This window comes from Calliopsis andreniformis, chromosome 5, assembly GCF_051401765.1.
Source record: "Calliopsis andreniformis isolate RMS-2024a chromosome 5, iyCalAndr_principal, whole genome shotgun sequence".
Lineage (NCBI taxonomy): Eukaryota > Metazoa > Arthropoda > Insecta > Hymenoptera > Andrenidae > Calliopsis > Calliopsis andreniformis.
Genome location: NC_135066.1, coordinates 3,330,272 through 3,348,828, shown reverse-complemented (window position 1 = coordinate 3,348,828; position 18,557 = coordinate 3,330,272). Strand labels below are relative to the sequence as shown.

The 18,557-nt window shown below is 41.2% G+C and overlaps 1 protein-coding gene across 5 annotated transcripts; it reads left to right on the top strand.

The window, feature by feature from the left end:
• Window positions 1–218: 218 nt before the first annotated feature.
• Pax (paxillin) lies at window positions 219–18,424 on the top strand. Of its 5 annotated transcripts, XM_076378661.1 has the most exons (11): window positions 5,098–5,868; window positions 7,109–7,319; window positions 7,950–8,101; window positions 13,315–13,471; window positions 13,938–14,067; window positions 14,497–14,698; window positions 15,617–15,931; window positions 16,002–16,175; window positions 16,252–16,482; window positions 17,630–17,750; window positions 17,864–18,424. In XM_076378661.1, the coding sequence occupies exons 1-11, from the start codon at window positions 5,845–5,847 to the stop codon at window positions 18,007–18,009; spliced, it is 1,863 nt and encodes a 620-aa protein (XP_076234776.1). In that variant the 5' UTR covers window positions 5,098–5,844; the 3' UTR covers window positions 18,010–18,424. The 5 variants fall into 5 exon arrangements, with proteins under 5 accessions (XP_076234780.1, XP_076234777.1, XP_076234776.1 ...); XM_076378665.1 differs by lacking the exons at window positions 5,098–5,868; window positions 7,109–7,319 and adding an exon at window positions 219–246; XM_076378662.1 differs by lacking the exons at window positions 5,098–5,868; window positions 7,109–7,319 and adding an exon at window positions 1,906–2,126.
• The last annotated feature ends 133 nt before the right edge of the window (window positions 18,425–18,557 follow it).

Here is an 18,557-nt window from a genome sequence, read left to right as displayed (position 1 = left end):
ATACTTTATTCATATTGGGCGCAAGCGTAATGCATTACATAAAGGTTAGATGGGATTACTGGAAGGCAGAAACTGAGGACCGGGTTCTCCATATTTAATGTTTGGTTTGCCCATCCCGGATGAGTGAGTTAGGCATTCGATTTGATCGTTTTTTATCGCGCTTTTATATCAAAATTGTTAAAAATCGAGTGTAGTTTGTGCAACAGTGCTTACAGAATTAATATTCATAAGAAATGGACGACTTAGGTGAGTAAATTTAAAAGTAATCGTCCGACTCCCGAACTAACCTCAAATTTAAATCACTCGGACTGTCAGATCCATCAATAATCTATACGATAATAAATATTAGTAACAGATACCATTTACTATCGTTCCAAGATATATCTTATTTATATCTCTTACTAATTATTATTACTATAAAAGTAGTTTTAAGGATACTAGTGTAAAAGTATTTATATGTCATTCATTTTATCTTAAGAGTGGTAAATACAAATTAAATACTTCAATTTTTATTTCTTTATCTACATTGTATTTATCATATATCAGGCAAATGAAAATTGATAACGAAAAAACCCGTAAAAAATGGTGATCTAAGGTATTTACAAGTAAGTTGAGTACAAGATAATCTCGACTCTTATGAATTATTTCGCTCTTATCGTTACGTTTATTTTGATAAAAATAGGAGATGTGTGAATTTTTTTTATCTTGCAATCTTACTCCAATTAGAATCACAATAATATGATTATTAAGAAAAGTGAATGACAGCAATCACTATCATAAACTGTATAATCGCGGGTAGTCTGATTTGAAATCGATCACTGTTAGATTTAATTACGAAATCTAGATGGCACGTTAGAAAGTTGTGAAAAACAGGAGACGTGCAAGTGCGTAACTATTATTTCAATTCCCATGGTGACATCTTCGTTGCGTCATCGATGCGACTGTGCACAGTAGTTCGCATCTCGTGTGCTTTGGTTACTTAGTACGCGGTTAGTTAAAGTTGCATTAAAATTTTCATTTTGATTTATGTATTCGATAGAAATTTGTGTAAAATATTATTTGTTTCTTTTGTTACACGGTTCTCTCAGCAATTATTCGATCAATAGTTATCCCAAGACGCACTCATCTATAATCGATTGAAATTCATTTGAAAAACTTTTTACAATTATACGAAAATAATTGTGTTTAAATGTTCAACTTATCTTAAGATCATTGACCCGAAAAAAGATTTCGGAGGTAACGAAAACACGTTGCGAATGCTATACCGGAAGAGACTGACCCAAGATGCACGTAACGTTGCAGTGTGCCCTAAGTTGTCGCGTGCCAACGATTCTACGTATTTTTAGTATATTTCACGACGCCGGCGTTGTCCTCGTGTTTTTGTCGATGGAGGGAGGATCTGACGCCGTGAGTGCGGGCGAGCGCCTGAAATACACTTGCACATTTGAACTTCTCGTTTTCCCTCGGTCAAAGCCGGTCCATCACACAGACTTGATAATATATTTATTTGTGCTGTCGTCTTTTAACTAGCATTAAGCATTTTAAGTCGAAGAAACGTCTATCCCCTCTTTACGTAGTAAAGTCAAAGGAAGATCGACACGTGATACACGAAATAAATCTAATAAAGGCAATACACTCGGTTCATGTTAAGTGCGTACGATTAGGATCATAATAATCTGATTAAAATAATGGCCGATCAGTTATAATTGCGATTGGTTTACGTGTACTTTTCCAAAAGAAACAAATGAACTGTCGAATGGTGCATAGTTTCGCCTATTTAGGTATGTGTGTAAAATTCGCGGACCGTATTCAACAAGTGGCTGCTTGGTGTGTGCATCTCCCCACCACTGATCGATCGTCTATACAGCTCGGTGGCTCGAGATAGACTGCAAAGAGAAGTCGCGGTAAAAGTTCTACATAGTAGCGTAATGCTTGCACGTGTACGCAATGATTTCGTGATTCTGTACCCGTGAAAAAGTTGATGGGTGTCAGTGCGGTAATTTGCCAGTGAAATATTAAGCAAAGAAAGAATATGGCGATGGATCGAACGATGTACGGAAAAGTAGACCCAGGCGCTATCTATCAACCCTTTAAGATCACCGTCAAAAAGGGTTCACCACCTGGATGTGAGTTATACTTCGTTTGTGTTTCACGTTTAATGGTTTTCTGTCCTAAGATTTTGATCACTGAAATAGGAAATGGGACGGACGTCAGAGAATCATTTCTAATAGATGCATGCATGATACGCGACCTCTTTGCATGCGTAATACGAATAGTGGTCAGAAATATGAATTAGAAATTGTTCTCAATGGCCTTCCTGCCGTAAAGTTATTAGCGTTCAATCAATGCTTATCGTATCGATTTAACATCCGTGTTTGTTGTATTATTTCACGACCACACTATTTTACGCACGCGATAACGTTCCCGTGGACTTTTAGATTAAGCTCAATTGCCGCGATGGAATTCGCTCTTTCGTTTTTTGTCGGCTCGTAACGCACGTCGGAAACGTTTTGAAGCGAAAGAATTAATTACGCACTTCCTACGCTACTTTTCAATGGGCGTGATGGTTAAAATCATATGCGATCGTAAAGTTCAGTAATACGATAACCTTCGATTCAAATGCATACTACGATTACTCGAATGACTGTCTAATTTTACTCGCATCTACTTTTCCTTCTTGAATCTTCTGTTCCTGTTCGCTGGGGAATTATAGCGCACTTGAACCGCCGTCGAAATTATATTTTTGGCATATTTTCAAAGGTTAACGTGTAAGCTAGTTACTCAGAAACTGATCGCAATTTGATACATAATGAAAAGGTCCCTGTAAATAGTTACGAGTTACGTGTGTGAATTAAAAGTTTCTAACCCTTTTTAATTTATGAAAATTTTTTATTTGTTTCAATTCAGTTCATGGATCAGAACCTTTTGCTTCTTTGTAAATAATTTCGCATGTAGACCCGAAAGTAGTGAAAAATCTGTTTTTCGAAATTCATGTGTATGATTATTTAAAAAATGTATTCTTGTTATTTGATTACAAGTTACAAATCTTCAAGTTATCAGTGCAGATACGTACAATCGTGTCCGAAGGATGACTCACAATACAACAGTTTGTACGATTTTTTTGGAATACCTTTCACCTACAACGTGGGTTGCCTTGACACTAAACTTTCTGAAATAATTGTCCGAGTCATTATTTACTGACGATCTTTTTATGGAAATCTATAAAAGAAAATGGTAGTCGATCTGTCTCCATGTACCGAGCATTCGAAAAATACGTATCGTGTATCGATTCCTTGAGTTCTGCCATCTATTAGATCCCTCTAATATTGATTCTAGCATAGAATACTGTTTTATCGGCACGAGAATTTGATTTTATCGACATGATTGTGCAAATACAAGAGCACAGATGAGTACTTGTACTGGATAGGCTGGACAACAAATGCTCTTTACACATACGAGTATAGAGGATAAACTGGATAAGCATTGCTTTTTTCTGTCTGATGCTTTTGGGGCTCTAAAGCCCCATTATCACTTTTGTGGCACACTCAACGTTAGCGTTTACCGCCTTGAATGTTCGGTTTATCCTGTATATTCGTTTGTGAAAAAAATGTTCCAGAATCCTTATCCATTTACACTTAAAGAAAAGAATTCATATGTATGTTGCTTCCGTAGGAAATATTAATACTATTTGCCTGAAAATTAGAAAATAGTAGTCACTACTTCGTCGATTTCCTTTCAATTGCTTGGGTGAAAGGTTTGAAGGCCCAGTTTGCTCCATTAAAGTTACAGCAAGGAAGTGCAGTAACTGTTCTGTCGTTAAAGACTAAAGAATCTAGAACTCATTCCACAGTGTGCCTTACAATTTAGACAAGTTAGATTATGTCAGGTAAGTGAAGATATACCTATAGTAATTTTTCTCTTACAGTCGATTTATAGTCGGAAAATTGAATTTCATTTAATATAAAGAATCTTAACTTCTTCACACTCTATCATGATATCTTACACTAATTGTCACTAATCTATTGCCATGATAAATTTTTCTTAATTTTGCCAATTTCTATGAAAAAGAATATCCCAGCATTTCCCGATACTATTTATATCCATGCATACATTCTACCGCTTCCAGTCGCGCGCGATATTTACCAGCTGCTGAGAGCATTTTTTTTAGAAACGTGCGGAAGCTGCACTTGTTTACCCTGCATACCATTGCATCGGAAATCATTTAGTAATCCAAGGTAAACACGCGTAGGCATCTCTTCTTCCTTAATCGATCCTCGCCTGATCTACGTGCATCCATATCAGGCACGACACGCACGATTCGACTTCCTACGCAATTATTCGACGTAACTGCGTGAGTGGGTTCAACTTGACCCACTACACACGCACAAAAAGTTCCATCGATCGGGATGTCGCAACATGCAGTTTCTCTTGCCACTTTTTCGTGTGATCCACTGCATGACTATGAAAATAGTTTATATACAAACGACGCTTCAGTAAGCATCAAAAGGTGACATAGAGGACAATGGTCGTGCACTCGTAACGCTTCGAAGAAGCAGTTAGGTGGAACGTTGACCCAGGTCATGTTGCGATACATCGTATTTACTTTAAGCCTAACGTGAGCAGACGTCTGAACATCACGTGACGCTTTCACTTTCGAGCGACCATGCGCTACTCCATCATAATGAATAGTAAATCGTTTGTGCAGGGTGATACCAAAATAGGTGGTCTCACATTGTTGTAACATATTCTACTCTTCCTGTGAATGAAAAACGTAACAACGTAAGAGTAGAATTACTACTTAGGAAATATAGAATACATTACCAAAATCAGACCGCCTATTTCAGTGTAACTTCATACTTCTTACCGATAAGAGCATTATTTTTTTAGAAATAATGAAATAATGCGAGACTGATGTTTGGGAAGTCTAGGTAGTCGGAGTTATTTTCGGAAAATTTTGTCGTCACGAATATCTAGGTGAAATCGTTCGCCTATAACTGTCGTGTGTAGACGAAGATGCGAGACAGAGACAGCCACCGACAAGGTTGAAGAGAGGGAGGGATGGTCCGGGACAAAGGGTAGGAGAAGATGAATCCACGTAACACAGATTCTGTAGATGCAACCTGAGAAACAACACGTGCTGCCAGTTCTATCTGATCTCGCAGCACACATACGTGGCTTCTATCGATAATCCTCGCGATCTCTACTCTCAATATTCGTACATGACAGGACACCGTCGAGCTCTATAGTTCGAGTCGTTACAGTGCGGAAATATAACTACTTTGTTTCGTAACTGTTGCTGCGTCTCTTCCAGTATTTAAGGTGTAATAAATAATACTGTTTTCGGGAGAATTTTCTCTTTTCCAAGTATCTTTCTTTTTTCAATGCATTAAGATTGCATTTACTGCAAGCTTACTTTCGCGAGAAAACGTGCATTTTCGTAGTCGTTGGCGTCGCAGCAACACGTGTCCACTGTAAATACTCGATTTCACGTGAAGTCTGTACCGAGTGTAATTGGCAACAGAAGAAATTTATTTTTAACATTCTCTCTGGTCGAATTGTGATCTCGTAACCGTCGTCGTCCCTCCTTCGTGTTTATATCTCCGGTCGTAAGGTCCAGGGAAATCAGTGTCTGGTGATTTCGAGGCTTGGATGGTCAAAAGTGATCACTTGGAATTATACTTTTATTTTGTCGCGAGTTGTTGGACTTTTGCACTCGAGATCGATTTTCGTGCTGTTTGGTTTCGAACGAAATTTCATGTACTGAAAGCTCCACTAGTAGTATGACCGACATTATGCGACCTGTGTCACCGATCACACCGGTTCGTTTGGCGACGATCCAAAGACATGCACGCTGGGAACAATACATCAGTAAGTAGTTGCGTGAGTTAATGGTCGTTTATTATATGATAACAGTACTAATTATTGGCTTCGTTAACCTCTACTTCGGAAATATCGATCGATGAATCTTGATTCCTACATTCCAGTTGTAAGGCAGAAACGCATAAATGACATATGTGATTTATTTGAGGGAATTGGATCTTGTTTACCTTTTGAGATGTGTACTACGTCGTTCAGTTTTTGGTTCGTACATATGTATGTCAAGGTTAGGTTCGTACTATAATTGTTTTTCCTGCCGAATATTATTATACATTTCATATTCTCTGATGTTTACGATGGAAATGCGTTATGCGCATCGCACATCATTAATGTCCGAATTGACCGTATGATTCATAAGTATAAAATAGATCTGGGGAAGCTCGGTGGGCTTCTTGCCAATATTGAATCCCATTCAAACGCTCGACCTGCTCATTTGTTAAATCCTGTATAAATTAAGTCAACTTTTTTATTTTGTGGAATTAATTTGACAAATTAGTTCCCATTAGCCCTCAAATATTATTCTCATTTCAAAGTGAGAAGTCTCAAGAGGGGCACAGTTACGTTGACCTTAGCCTCCAGCAAGTTTCGTAGAAAAGTGTCGGACACTCTAGCATAGTTCAGGGACTGCTCCCCATTCTACGAAAACCTGAGTGCACTGGATTCAAGATTACTGTTGCACACAGGTTCCAAACAACGCATTTCTTCGTAGCTCGCTCCGCGAGCCGACTAGTCCCGCATTTCCTTCGCTCCTTCGCAGCGTCGTCTGTTTCTACTTCCCTTGTTACGCGTACTCCCTCCATCTCCTGTTCCTTCTCCTTCTCCAGGCCCGTTTGCCTCCTCCAGGCTCCTATCTTCCAAGCTAGTCGCTTTACCAAGAACTTCATTGACAATCAGTACCGTTTTACCGATCGCCTGACGCGCTGCCGTGCGCGCGAATCCTCCGATATTGCGATCAACACGTGACAGTCAGTACATTCTATATTACCTCTCGTTGGGGCAAAACAGTAACAAGGAGAAAGATACATAGAGGGAGATACATCACGTTTGAGATAATTTTTCAAACTTCTACGCGTTTATCGATATTTCTCGAAGAGGGGTCGTAAAACTTTTTGTTGACTCTGCAAGCACGCTCGAGTTCGCGATATCTTCGACTTAGCGTTGCTGCGACTCGAGCAGGTTTATTCAGTTCGCGAATAATTCCCAAGCCGTATATGGAAACATTCCAACGCAGCGACACGTCAACGGACACGATTTCGTAAATATCTCGCTCGCGGTTTCGACCCGACCGGAAGTCCGGTGCCAGAGTTCGTCATTCTCGGAAGAGTGGGTGTGTCGCCGTAGTTTGTTCCCAATGGAAGCGGAATCTGAGCCTCGAATCGACGTCGAGAATTTGTACGAACCATACAGGACCGAGAAAACGGACCCGAATCTTCTCAGCTTGGGTAAATCATTGGTTTTCACCAGATTTCGTACTACCAGGGCCACCTTCTGTTTTTATACCGAAGCTTCGCTACCTGAACAATGCGCGTCATCTATTTTTTTTTTTGCTACACACTGGGAAACGCTTGCGTGTGCAAGCCAAGGCGATAAAATCGATGCAATCAACTAGAATGTTTTCCAGTGGAACAAGTTCGTTGTATTCGAGAATGTTGCTGAAGTGAGTGAAGGTTTTCGGTGAAACTAGTAGCCCCACTGACGTCAGCAAGCATTGCTGTTTGATACATACCAAGTGTTTTATAAATATAGCGGTTCGAAAATTTATAAAATTGGAACAATTGCGAAGTCGTAACACCTGTTGGGGAAACGACGTCGTTGCGTAATCGGGTCACGCGTTTCGTTTCTTGTTATTTGAAATAATATAGACGCGATTGATGATGTATGTGACATCCAGTGATCTCCCTGTTAGAAACAAGGTAGAGAGACCCACGCTAGAATTATTTCTCAGGAGAAATAGGATAATTCGTTTTACTTCGATTGAATGACCGATCTGTCAATTAAATCTTCTTGAGATAGTTAAGATTAATTGACAGTGTTTCTCTGTGTTATTCAGACCATCCAATTACTGATTTCAGACGCGCTGTTGGCTGACCTGCAGAACACGGTGTCGTCAGAAGGAAATCATGTCGGTAGCAACGCGACTCCTGGTTATGGATCATTGAACGGAGTACGCTCGACTGGGTATAGATCATATGATAATCGGACTTCACCTCTTCCGTCGCAATCGGTAAGTAGATATTATTTATGATGCTCTATCTGTTGATCAAGCATCTAATTTCGATGCTCAGATTTGCACCAATTATCTGGTTGTACATATTGACCTTTACCTGATGAGATCGATCTTATGAGATTCCTAAACAAATGGCCCATCTCCACAAGAGTTGGCTGGTAATAGAAAATTTTAACCAGTGACTATATTCACTGGTGATCACCTGAAAGTGGTAGTCAGGAAAAAGAATAATTTCTGGGTATGCAGGAGATTCCTTAACCTATTAACTGTGCTGTTAATTATAAAAGTGATCTTAAGTAAAAAATCTTTAAACGATTGGGTTTGTAACTTATTTCATAATCAGCGATATAATTATTAATTAATGATATATGGAGAAGGGATAGACACCCACATTATCGAGTATTTTTTTAAAATCCAGAAAACAGAATCAAGAGGATCTATGCAAAGAGACAAAACTAGCGTGCACCACGATGGTAAATCATGAAAACTGAAAACATTCCCCAATTTTTGACATTGCAAATTGCCTGTTGGAGTCGCGTCTTTTATCGACGGACACTTTCGCTGTCGGTCATTCGAGTCAGTAGCTTCCTGTGCTAGATGGCGAGGGTGACACGCGTGGTTGCGCGTCGCGCTGTTCGCGGTTCCGTTTTAAATCCCGACGGTGACCTTCGCTCAATTTTCCATAATGTCTCGAAATAGAGCGATCAGTCGCAAGATTCTCCGCCGAAAGCAGCCACGGTGATCGGTTGCATCCGCGAATAAACATCCTCATAACTTAGACCATCGGATAGAACATTGTCCCAAATTAACTAAGTTGCTCATATTTTCTTTTGGATTTATCAAATCCTCTGCTGTATCGCGATTCCTGGCGACATATTTTTAGCACCGTCTCTGTGAACGGCGCCATTCGGCTGCAGCCAGTTGTCCAATGCCGAATCTTCGTCGCGACTCCCACGCATTTTGGAAAGAAAATCGAAGCTATCGCAATGCATTACTCCAATTTAAAAGGAAATCGAGGAGATGTAACGAAACAACCAGCAAAATAGATATTGCCTCTAAAATTGACTGGCCACAGCAGCAGCCACAAAAATTCTAGGGGCGTAAAAAACGTATATGCTGCAGAAAGGGGCTCAGGTTACGCCTCTTCATATTTTGTGTGAAAACAAATTTAAAAGAAAATTCCAGAGTTTCAGTATCTTAATGATCAGAATTTGTCGATCACAAAGCAAAAAACTTTATATTTATTTTAAACGTGAGAAGTTAAGCATTAGTCAAATGCGTTGTGGAGTAATTTATACTTCATATTGATCTTTGAATAGCTTAATTCTAACTTCAGTAATTTTTTTAGTTTAAATTCGCGATGGAAATATCTATAATATGTACAAAAAATAGAAGTATAGAGGGACTTTGTACAGCTGACAATAAAATTTTCAGCGCCAAGAACTTTGCAGAAGTCAAACCCTATTGATCTGCGTTTCCACGCTCTCTCGACTTTGAAATACGTCCCATCACGATAACGAATTGCTTCGAATTGCGCGGCGACCATCGCCATTGTAACCTATTAGCGAACAGCGTTCAATCTTCTCGAAGGAAATTGACCGATTACCAAAATGATTTTCGCAACGTTAAACAGAGTACTCGTAAACCGTGTTTGGCTCATGTGGAAGGCCCCGGTGTTAAAAATATCAGTGAACTTGTTCCTAAGGCGTAACACAGAACTTCAAGTTCTCGATGGTTATGCATGTTGTTTAAAGAAAATAAAAAAAAAAGAAAAAAAAAGAAAAAGAAAGAAAAAAAAAAGAAAAAATGCAAGCTTGAAACAGGGAATATAAATATCCGATGGCATCGCCAACGAACGTAAGTTCTCGCGACGAGTTTTAGCGTTTATCGATCTTTCTCGCGGAACACCTGTTACGTTCCCCGGCGTGTTATCGATTCTTCCGCGTCGGGAGTTCTATTATTCAGGTTTTCGATGTTCCGACTTGGCTGCGAAATTTTCCGGAACGTGTGGAAAGTGAACTCGCGCGAGCCAAGTGCGGCGCAGAGAACTGCCAGGACATCGATGCTTACTAATGTAATATACAACTTCATTCGACGCTTAATTGACCCTGTCTGCCGCTGCCCAATGCCTCGTTCTCGATCGGCTTTAAACGCTACCTTGCGCAAGAGCTGACGTCGCGATGAAAAATGGCATACCTTCATCCAGTAGCATGTCCAACACATGTAATTGTTAAAAAGGAAAGATTTTCTGTTTGATTCGCGATAGGGAATTTATAGAAGTCAGTGATTGGTCTGGCTGTCAAAAAATTTCATTTTTACTAACATTTGCCTAAGGGAAGTGTTATGGAAATAATACTAGCGAGCGATGTCAAACGTGGTTTTGTCTTGTGTTATCTGTGACTTATTTATATTGCGATAAGGTTATTTTAAGATGGGACTTACAGTATTTAGAGTGTAGAGTGTATAAATAGTATTTAAAGTAATAGTGAAGAAGCCTGTAGGTATCTAGTCTCTTTCCCAGAAATCGTAGAAAACTTTTAAGGGAAAAATTACCTTCACTTTCCCACCCCACAGTCGAATAGACAAGGGCCTTCGAAAAAATTCAACTCAGGGATGAGAAAATAGAGGTCTTGCCCTTTGAAATAAGTCCAGACTCACTGCCGTACGATTTTTTTTCGCAAAGTTACAACAACTCAAAGACTGGTCATTTTTTCTATCTTTTGATTATTCCGTGATTCTGTCGCTAGACGCACACTTTTATTCAAAGCGCGATAACTCGGTGAAAAAAAATCACAGAACAATTTTTAAGGTCTCGTTGGAAAGGGGAGACTTCAAACTTGAAATCTGCTGTAAATTGAGTCGCGAAAAAAATTTATTAAGTTCCGTACAGACACTTAAACTTAGATAATTTTTTGCGGAAAACCACCTTCGTTTTTCCGCCCCAAAGCTGAGGGGACAAACGTTTTTGCAAAAATTCAATTCAGGGAGAAGGAAGTAGAGGCTTTACCCTTTAAAATGAGTCCAGGCTCACTGCCGTACGATTTTTTTCCACAAAGTTAGAACAGCTCAAAGGTCGACGATTTTATACTTGTATATATAAAATACTATTCCAGTACAGGATGTGGCTGCCGAGTATTTCTGATAGGCGAAATATGGCTTCGTCGCTTTCCTTCACTTTCCCCATTTGATAAGAGAAACTTGAATTATAAACACATAAATTGATCTCAAAGAGATATTTCCCATTCTCTCCACTAAACTCACTCGTATCGAATCACAAGTTTATAACAAGAAATTCCTATACTCGCTGAACTATACCCAGCTTCGTGGAAAACAGTCATGCTGCTATAACACTCACCATTTCAGGCCATATAATTTGTATTCGAGTCACGACAAACTCAAGCGGCAGATAACTTTATTTAAACCGCTGAACTTTCAGCGTTTCCCAGGAAAAATACTCGATCGCCAAGGCGGCAACAAATAACAGTAAATGTCTTTTCGAAGATCTCCCTGGAGCTTCGCCTGTATAAATAGATTTTATTGCACCTACGAATCTACCTTGGTTCTGCCAAGAAGTGGAAAAGGAATAGAATTCGAAGAGAAATGTCCTGCACCCATGAAAGATCGTCGCAATGTACAATTGTCGACAGTGCAAAATTTATGCGTGTTATTTGTCTGCCACGGGGATAATTGTTTTCACGGCTTGAACGTTCTTGGCATAAATCATAAAACGCGCGACGTAAGAGTTCAACTCTTGGAACGAATCCTCGGTCTCGCGAGGCTGTTCGCCGCCAGTCGAACGTCGCGGGCAAATTCGATTTTTCGCCGTCCAGACGCTCAAAAAGTCGATGGATCGCGGACGTCACCGAAGGCTGAAACGCCAAGACTTCTCTTTGATTCGAATTTAGCACAATTGCCCGTTGAAGCGCGTTTTGCTACGCTTCGAGGACGCTACATAAACAGCGAACAATCCACCGACACTCGCGCAAGTGTGCAAGAATCGATCGAAGAATTGCATTCAGTCACAGAACTCTTGTAATTGTCTTTAGTGATTTATAGTTAATTAAGAAGCAGGACTTACCCTTTTCCCATAATTCAATTAACTCTCATTACTGTCTTTAGTGCTTTATAATTAACCAATTAAGCAGAAATCACCCTTTTCTCAGAATTCAGTCAAACCCTGAGATGGATTAAAAATTATTTCCTAGTTTACAGTCCTGATTCACTAGTAGAGGCTCTGGTCGATTTTTATCTGTTTTCCCAACCGATGATTTATAGAGTTGCCCGTCGACCAAGGCAGATCGCGAAGTTTTATAGACGCCTGTTTATTTTTTGATCGAGCAACCTTGAAGATCGGGGCAGGGCACGATTCGTCGTTCGCAGAACGCGTTGGTGCGATTTTCAGCGAGTTCTGCAGGACTCGGTGAACCGCGAGATATGTTCCTCCGCCGATGTGCTTCGCTATGGATATTTTTGGACTGACAACTCACCAAGCAACCTAGTTTCCAGGATATATCATTGTCCCGGTTTATCAAAGGGAAAAGTTTTCGCGAACTTGACGACCTGTTGTCTCTCTTGTCACTCTTGTCACTCTTGTCACTCTTGTCAGTGACCTACTTTCGTCTATGCTAATTGCTGAAAACAACCTCGACGATGAGATTCTACCTTGTTCATTTCCCACCGGTTGGATCGCGTTTAGCTCGATAAGCAACGCAGCGGAACTGCCTCGAAGCAACGAGGATTTTGCAACGAACGGGAAATTTTGGTCGATTCTCGGCGGGCAGGTTTCTATTAAAAGTGTATGACGCCTTGTCCTCCGCGCGTCCACCTAATTGATAATGTATTCAGAAGCGTCGCGGTACAAATCTAATGACATCATGTTTTGAAATAATATGCTTTTGGGGGAACTTGGCAGACCGCATCATATCCGCGTTTTTTCCCGAACCAACAAACCGACGATGTCTCAGAACTCTTCAGGGTCTCCTTCATTTTCTTCTCGCGACCGCCCATTAAGAATGGCTTAGAAACCTGGACCGAGAATCTAAATTTATTGCCTGTTAGCGACTCCAAGGGCAAACGAAAGACTAAACTGATGACTCGAGCTGAAGCAGGGGGAAGAAAATGAATGGAAAGTTTTCGTGGAGCATCTGATGCTCGCGAACTTTCTTCTCTCATTGGCTGATGAAAGGGTCCAAAATGATGGTTTATTGCAGCCGACTTATCAGAACCGCGAGGCCATCGAGGAGACTATCGCGAAGGGCAGCAGCGGCGGAGGGAAGATGCCTTCTCTGAACAACAACCTCTCGGAGCTGGAAACCCTGCTTCAAGATCTTAGCAACGCCCGCTACAACACGCATTATCAGGAAAGAGGTCAGCATCCTATTTTCGCGCGAACTAGCGCCGTTTTCTTTTCAGCTCCGCGAAACTGAGAGAGAATACTTAATAGCGAAAATTGGCGCAGTAATTCAACACCTTGACCACCTGAATGGGTTTATGTATTTATATTGCTCCGATATTGGCGCGGTACTATGATTATTATATCTTAGATACATGTTTTATCAAGGTTCAAAACATTACGCACATCTCTAGTAGTTCTAAAATTACAAAGTTTTACTCCTTTGATTTGTTGTCTAGACATTGGAACAGAACTGTATGTAGAATGTTATAAATCTAGTTCGTAATAAAAATTCTTATGATTCTAAACACGAGAGTGAATTTCGGAGACGAATCATGTGTGACTATGATGATCGAGATGTAGGTAGTAGCTTCCAGCTGGAAGTTACTGAAATCGAGAGTCATACATGTTTCTTTAACTCCGAAATATCGATGATCGCAGATAACCGCGTCTCCTCGGGAGGAATGAATGGAGACTCTAGCCCGATGCTTCGTTCTCCAAGCAGCATGTCCGCCTCGAGGCCCACCGTGGACTCCTTGCTCGAGGAGCTGAGCACCGCGGTGCCTAACCGGTGAGCTTTGAATTCTTACTAAAACTACAAAAAGTGGCGAGGACAGGAAAACGTGGTACCTAGGATAGTAGCTAGGTACCTAGATAATTGGTGGTCCCTAGAATATTGATGGTCCCTGAGATAAGTGGTCCCAAAGATAGGTGTTCTCGAGAATAGGTGGTTCCCAAATTGTAGGTGGTCCCCAAAGTAAGTGATCTTCAGAATATAGGTGGTCCCCAGAATAGGTGGCCCTCAGAATATAGATAGTCCCCAGAATATAGGTGGTCCCCAAAATAGGTGGCCCTCAGAATATAGGTGATCCCCAGAATATAGGTACTCTCTAGGGTAGATAATTTCCAGAATATAGGTAGTCTCTAGAATGGATGATCCCAAGGATAGGTGATCTCCTTAGGTCCAACTCTAACAACCAATTTTCTTACCCTTTGAAAGGGATTTCTCTCCCGACGGCACGGTCAAGGTCACCATTCAGGAAACCTCCACCGAAATTCAGCCCGTCTACGATGGCTACCCTTCTAGACAGCATGGTTCCTTGAGTCGTAGCGAAGTGCAGAGAGGCTACACTAACGGACACACAGCGAGCAATGCTACCAAGGAACTCGACGATCTGATGGCCTCTCTCTCTGAATTTAAGGTACGTTTCAGTGATTTTATGGGTGGAAGAAATGCAGCGAGGTTGCGGAGGCAGTAAGCGAAGAGGATGACGCGATAAATCGATGAGGGTCAGCTGAGGAGTATGATTTGCATAGTTGTTGGATATCGGTAAAATATATGAGAATATAATTGGAGACCGATGTCCTCAAGGGTATCGGTTTTCACATCGTTTGAGCGTTACCAAGGCTCACGTTAGGTTTCTTCCACCCCACATATTTGTTATTACAGTCGAATCCTTTTGTTGAAAAAGCAAACTGAAAGTGTAAGAAAATTGTTGATGATAGTATAAGCAAAGATAATAATAACATAGGTATGAGGGAATATTCTATGATACCATGACAAAGGGAAAAAGAAGTCCTTGAATGAACATTTTCCTGACACAGTCACTTTTACGTAATCGATAGACACTCCAACGACGGACGCAATAAGCTTTTGTAATGTTTGCTTACTATTAAAGTCACTATAGAGTGAGAAAACAGCGGCGTTAAAACTACTCCTGCCCATTCTTGGCTCCCTGGGTTACCAAAATAACTTCCATTCCGCCATCCACCATCTACCCACCAGTCCGTTCCTCCTCTCTGCTTCGCCACCTCCTTTTCCTCGTCTCCTCCAATTTTCCGTGGTAGGGAAGGGAAAATATAGAAGGTGGGGGTTACAGTGATCCACGAAATCTCTGAAAGCTCTCAGCCAGTCTGCAAGCTTGCCTCCGGCGATCGACATCTCTTCGCGGCACCTTTGAGGTTCTTCGTTTATCGATACCTTGACATTCCCGACTTCACTGTACCCACGCGCTAACACGTCCATCATTTCATCGATTTCCCTCCTTTCTCCACTTTGTCCTCCGACTCTTTTCTTCTCTGTAACATTTGGAGTACAACGATTCTACGTACGATTACAGATCAATAGTAGCTCCCATCAGCATCAGACGGTGACCGACTCTCCGTACGCGAAACCGAACAAAGCCACCAAGAGTTCGCAGAGCCCGCTGCCACCCGAGGGCACGCAGACACGGATTCATATCACGGAAACACACACCACCCATCACTACCAGCAGCAACACGGAGAGCCCTATCCACCGCAGCCGGCAGTTCAAACTAAACAGAATCAGTTGGATTCTATGCTAGGAAACCTCCAGGCAGACATGAGCCGTCAAGGAGTAAACACCACGCAGAAGGGATGCTGCAGCGCCTGCGAGAAGCCAATCGTTGGACAAGTAAATAAAGAGGAATGGGGATGATAGTGGTTGACTGGTATAAGGACAATTAAATATGTTATTTTTTCAGGTGATCACCGCTTTGGGAAAGACATGGCACCCCGAGCACTTCACGTGCACCCACTGCAACCAGGAGCTGGGCACACGGAACTTCTTCGAGAGAGAGGGCCACCCCTACTGCGAGCCTGATTACCACAATCTCTTCTCGCCTCGTTGCGCCTATTGCAATGGCCCCATTCTAGACGTGAGACCTCCCCGAAGTCATTGATCTCTGAGGAAATCATCGGGCGGCCCTGTTACGTCTCTGTTGTTATTTTCAGAAATGCGTAACCGCTCTGGAGAAGACTTGGCACACGGAACACTTCTTCTGCGCCCAGTGTGGCAAACAGTTCGGCGAGGAAGGGTTCCACGAACGAGATGGCAAACCATATTGCAGAGAGGACTATTTCGATATGTTCGCTCCGAAATGTGGCGGCTGCAATCGCGCTATTATGGAGAACTACATATCTGCGCTGAACAGTCAGTGGCATCCCGACTGTTTCGTTTGCAGGGTAGGTTCTATGTTCGTGGATCATTGATTTATGAAGTTTCTCATTTTATTTCCAGCTGAGGGTTAAGGATTGTGATCAACCTGGTAATTGTGAGATGTTCGATGATGTTAAATTCCGTGAAACTTGCAGGATTGCAAGAAGCCGGTATCAGGAAAGTCTTTTTACGCGATGGAGGGCAAACCCGTTTGCCCGAAATGCGTCGGTGTGGATGACGAGGAGGAGGAAGAAGAGGAAGAAGCATAAACGACGCGGGATGGTCCGCATCGCGTTTTTGCTTCGATTTCTTATGTAAAAAGCCCTATTGTCCCCCCGTTATTTTATGCTACCAGACTCCATTAAATGCGGAGCCTGCGTCCCCACTTTCTTAACAGGTGATTTTAGGCAGTCTACAGGAGGAACGCATCGATGAGCTTTTTCGTCGTCGTTGTGATATTCCGCTTCGAAATTTTCATTGATCGTACACACAGACACACACAGACACGCCTACCTACACGTAGATATATACAGAATCACGCGTAACAAAGTTAGGAAAATTTTGAGAGTCGATAGTTTTCCACGCGAAATTGTTCAAACGCAATCCAAATTAATATGTGCCGTCAGATTAAGTTTTTTAGCTAGGGATGATCAATGGTCGATTAACGGGCGATCGTACGAGTTCTAATTATAGCAACTGCTAGTTATTGTATGAGAAATAAAAATAAACTGAGAAAAAAAAGAAAACAAAAAACACACACAACACAAGAGGGCTTTCACTGGCTCTGAGACGCTGCTCGTAGCCAGCTGTCTTCGAAGAAGACAGGTGTGGTTCGATGCCGGCATCCTATGTCGTTCTTGTGACGTTTATCGACCCGTTAAATTATACAAATTACGTCTATAGACTTGGCGGTAGATACTAAATGTCGATAAGCTAGCAGAGGTTCTATACGATAATGAACACACAGCCACACTATACACAATTCACGTGCGTAAAGGTTGCGCTTCCGTGCTGGTGGTTGTTTCCCTGTAGAGTTATTCATAAATAACTAGGGTATCAATCGATAATGATTACGCTCTTTATATTCATATTTCATGAACCGTGTGATCGACTCTATTGATGCTTTTATTGAAACTCCTTTAGTTGATATAGTCATTTTTTTTTAATTCGCAGGATTGTAGACAAAAGTTCCAAGGAGGCTCGTTCTTCGACCATGAAGGTCTGCCCTATTGCGAAACACATTATCACGCTAAGAGAGGATCTTTGTGCGCAGGATGTCACAAGCCGATTACAGGTGCTCACGCGCTTACTTAATACGTTCACGATCTACTTATGGCCTTCTAGCGGTTTAGAAGGTGTTAGGATCGAGTAAAGCTTTGGTATTAAATAAATTCCATTTGTTTTCAGGTCGCTGCATAACAGCAATGTTCCGGAAGTTTCACCCAGAACACTTCGTCTGCGCATTCTGTTTAAAACAATTAAACAAGGGTACATTTAAAGAGCAGAACGATAAACCATATTGCCACGGTTGTTTCGACAAGTTGTTTGGCTAAAGTTTACCGCAAAGTATTTGTATTTGTAATATAACGACGAATAACAGGCTGTTTCGTTCGGTACTATTTTCAATTTTATAGGCTGCTCACCGTACGTCTATACGCGTAGAACATGGTAATCGCTTTAGTCGTTACGCGAAACCATATGTACTTCAGCATGTACGCTTCGTAATTCGAAACAGCTGTTTGAGATTTTTAACGAACATTTTAACGTTCATATGGTGCGATAATTCAAGTATATGTCACATGTCTTTACGTATTCTTATCGTAAAGGTAAGGTAATAGGGTATCTGCAGTCACCACTCTCTTCTATTGTCCTTAATAAGGGCACGTTGCTAATATCTTCACGAATATTTTATATCACGTACTTTACATTGACCGTATAATCTAAAATAATAAAGGGTGCTAACTAGTAGCTTGTTTTTACTAATAATATATCCAACGTGGGATATATCCAAATGACGCGACGCAGCTGTCGTTTGGAAAAATATGTGAAATTGGTATACTACCAAATATCCATGGCTCTTCTGTTATATTTGTACATGTTT

Excerpts from the sequence above, each read along its gene's own strand:
- Pax (XM_076378661.1), top strand. The coding sequence starts at position 5,845 with ATGCACGCTGGGAACAATACATCA. Across the intron at positions 7,320-7,949 it reads CCCGAATCTTCTCAGCTTGG|ACGCGCTGTTGGCTGACCTG; the intron begins GTAAATCATTGG and ends TACTGATTTCAG. Across the intron at positions 14,068-14,496 it reads AGCACCGCGGTGCCTAACCG|GGATTTCTCTCCCGACGGCA; the intron begins GTGAGCTTTGAA and ends ACCCTTTGAAAG.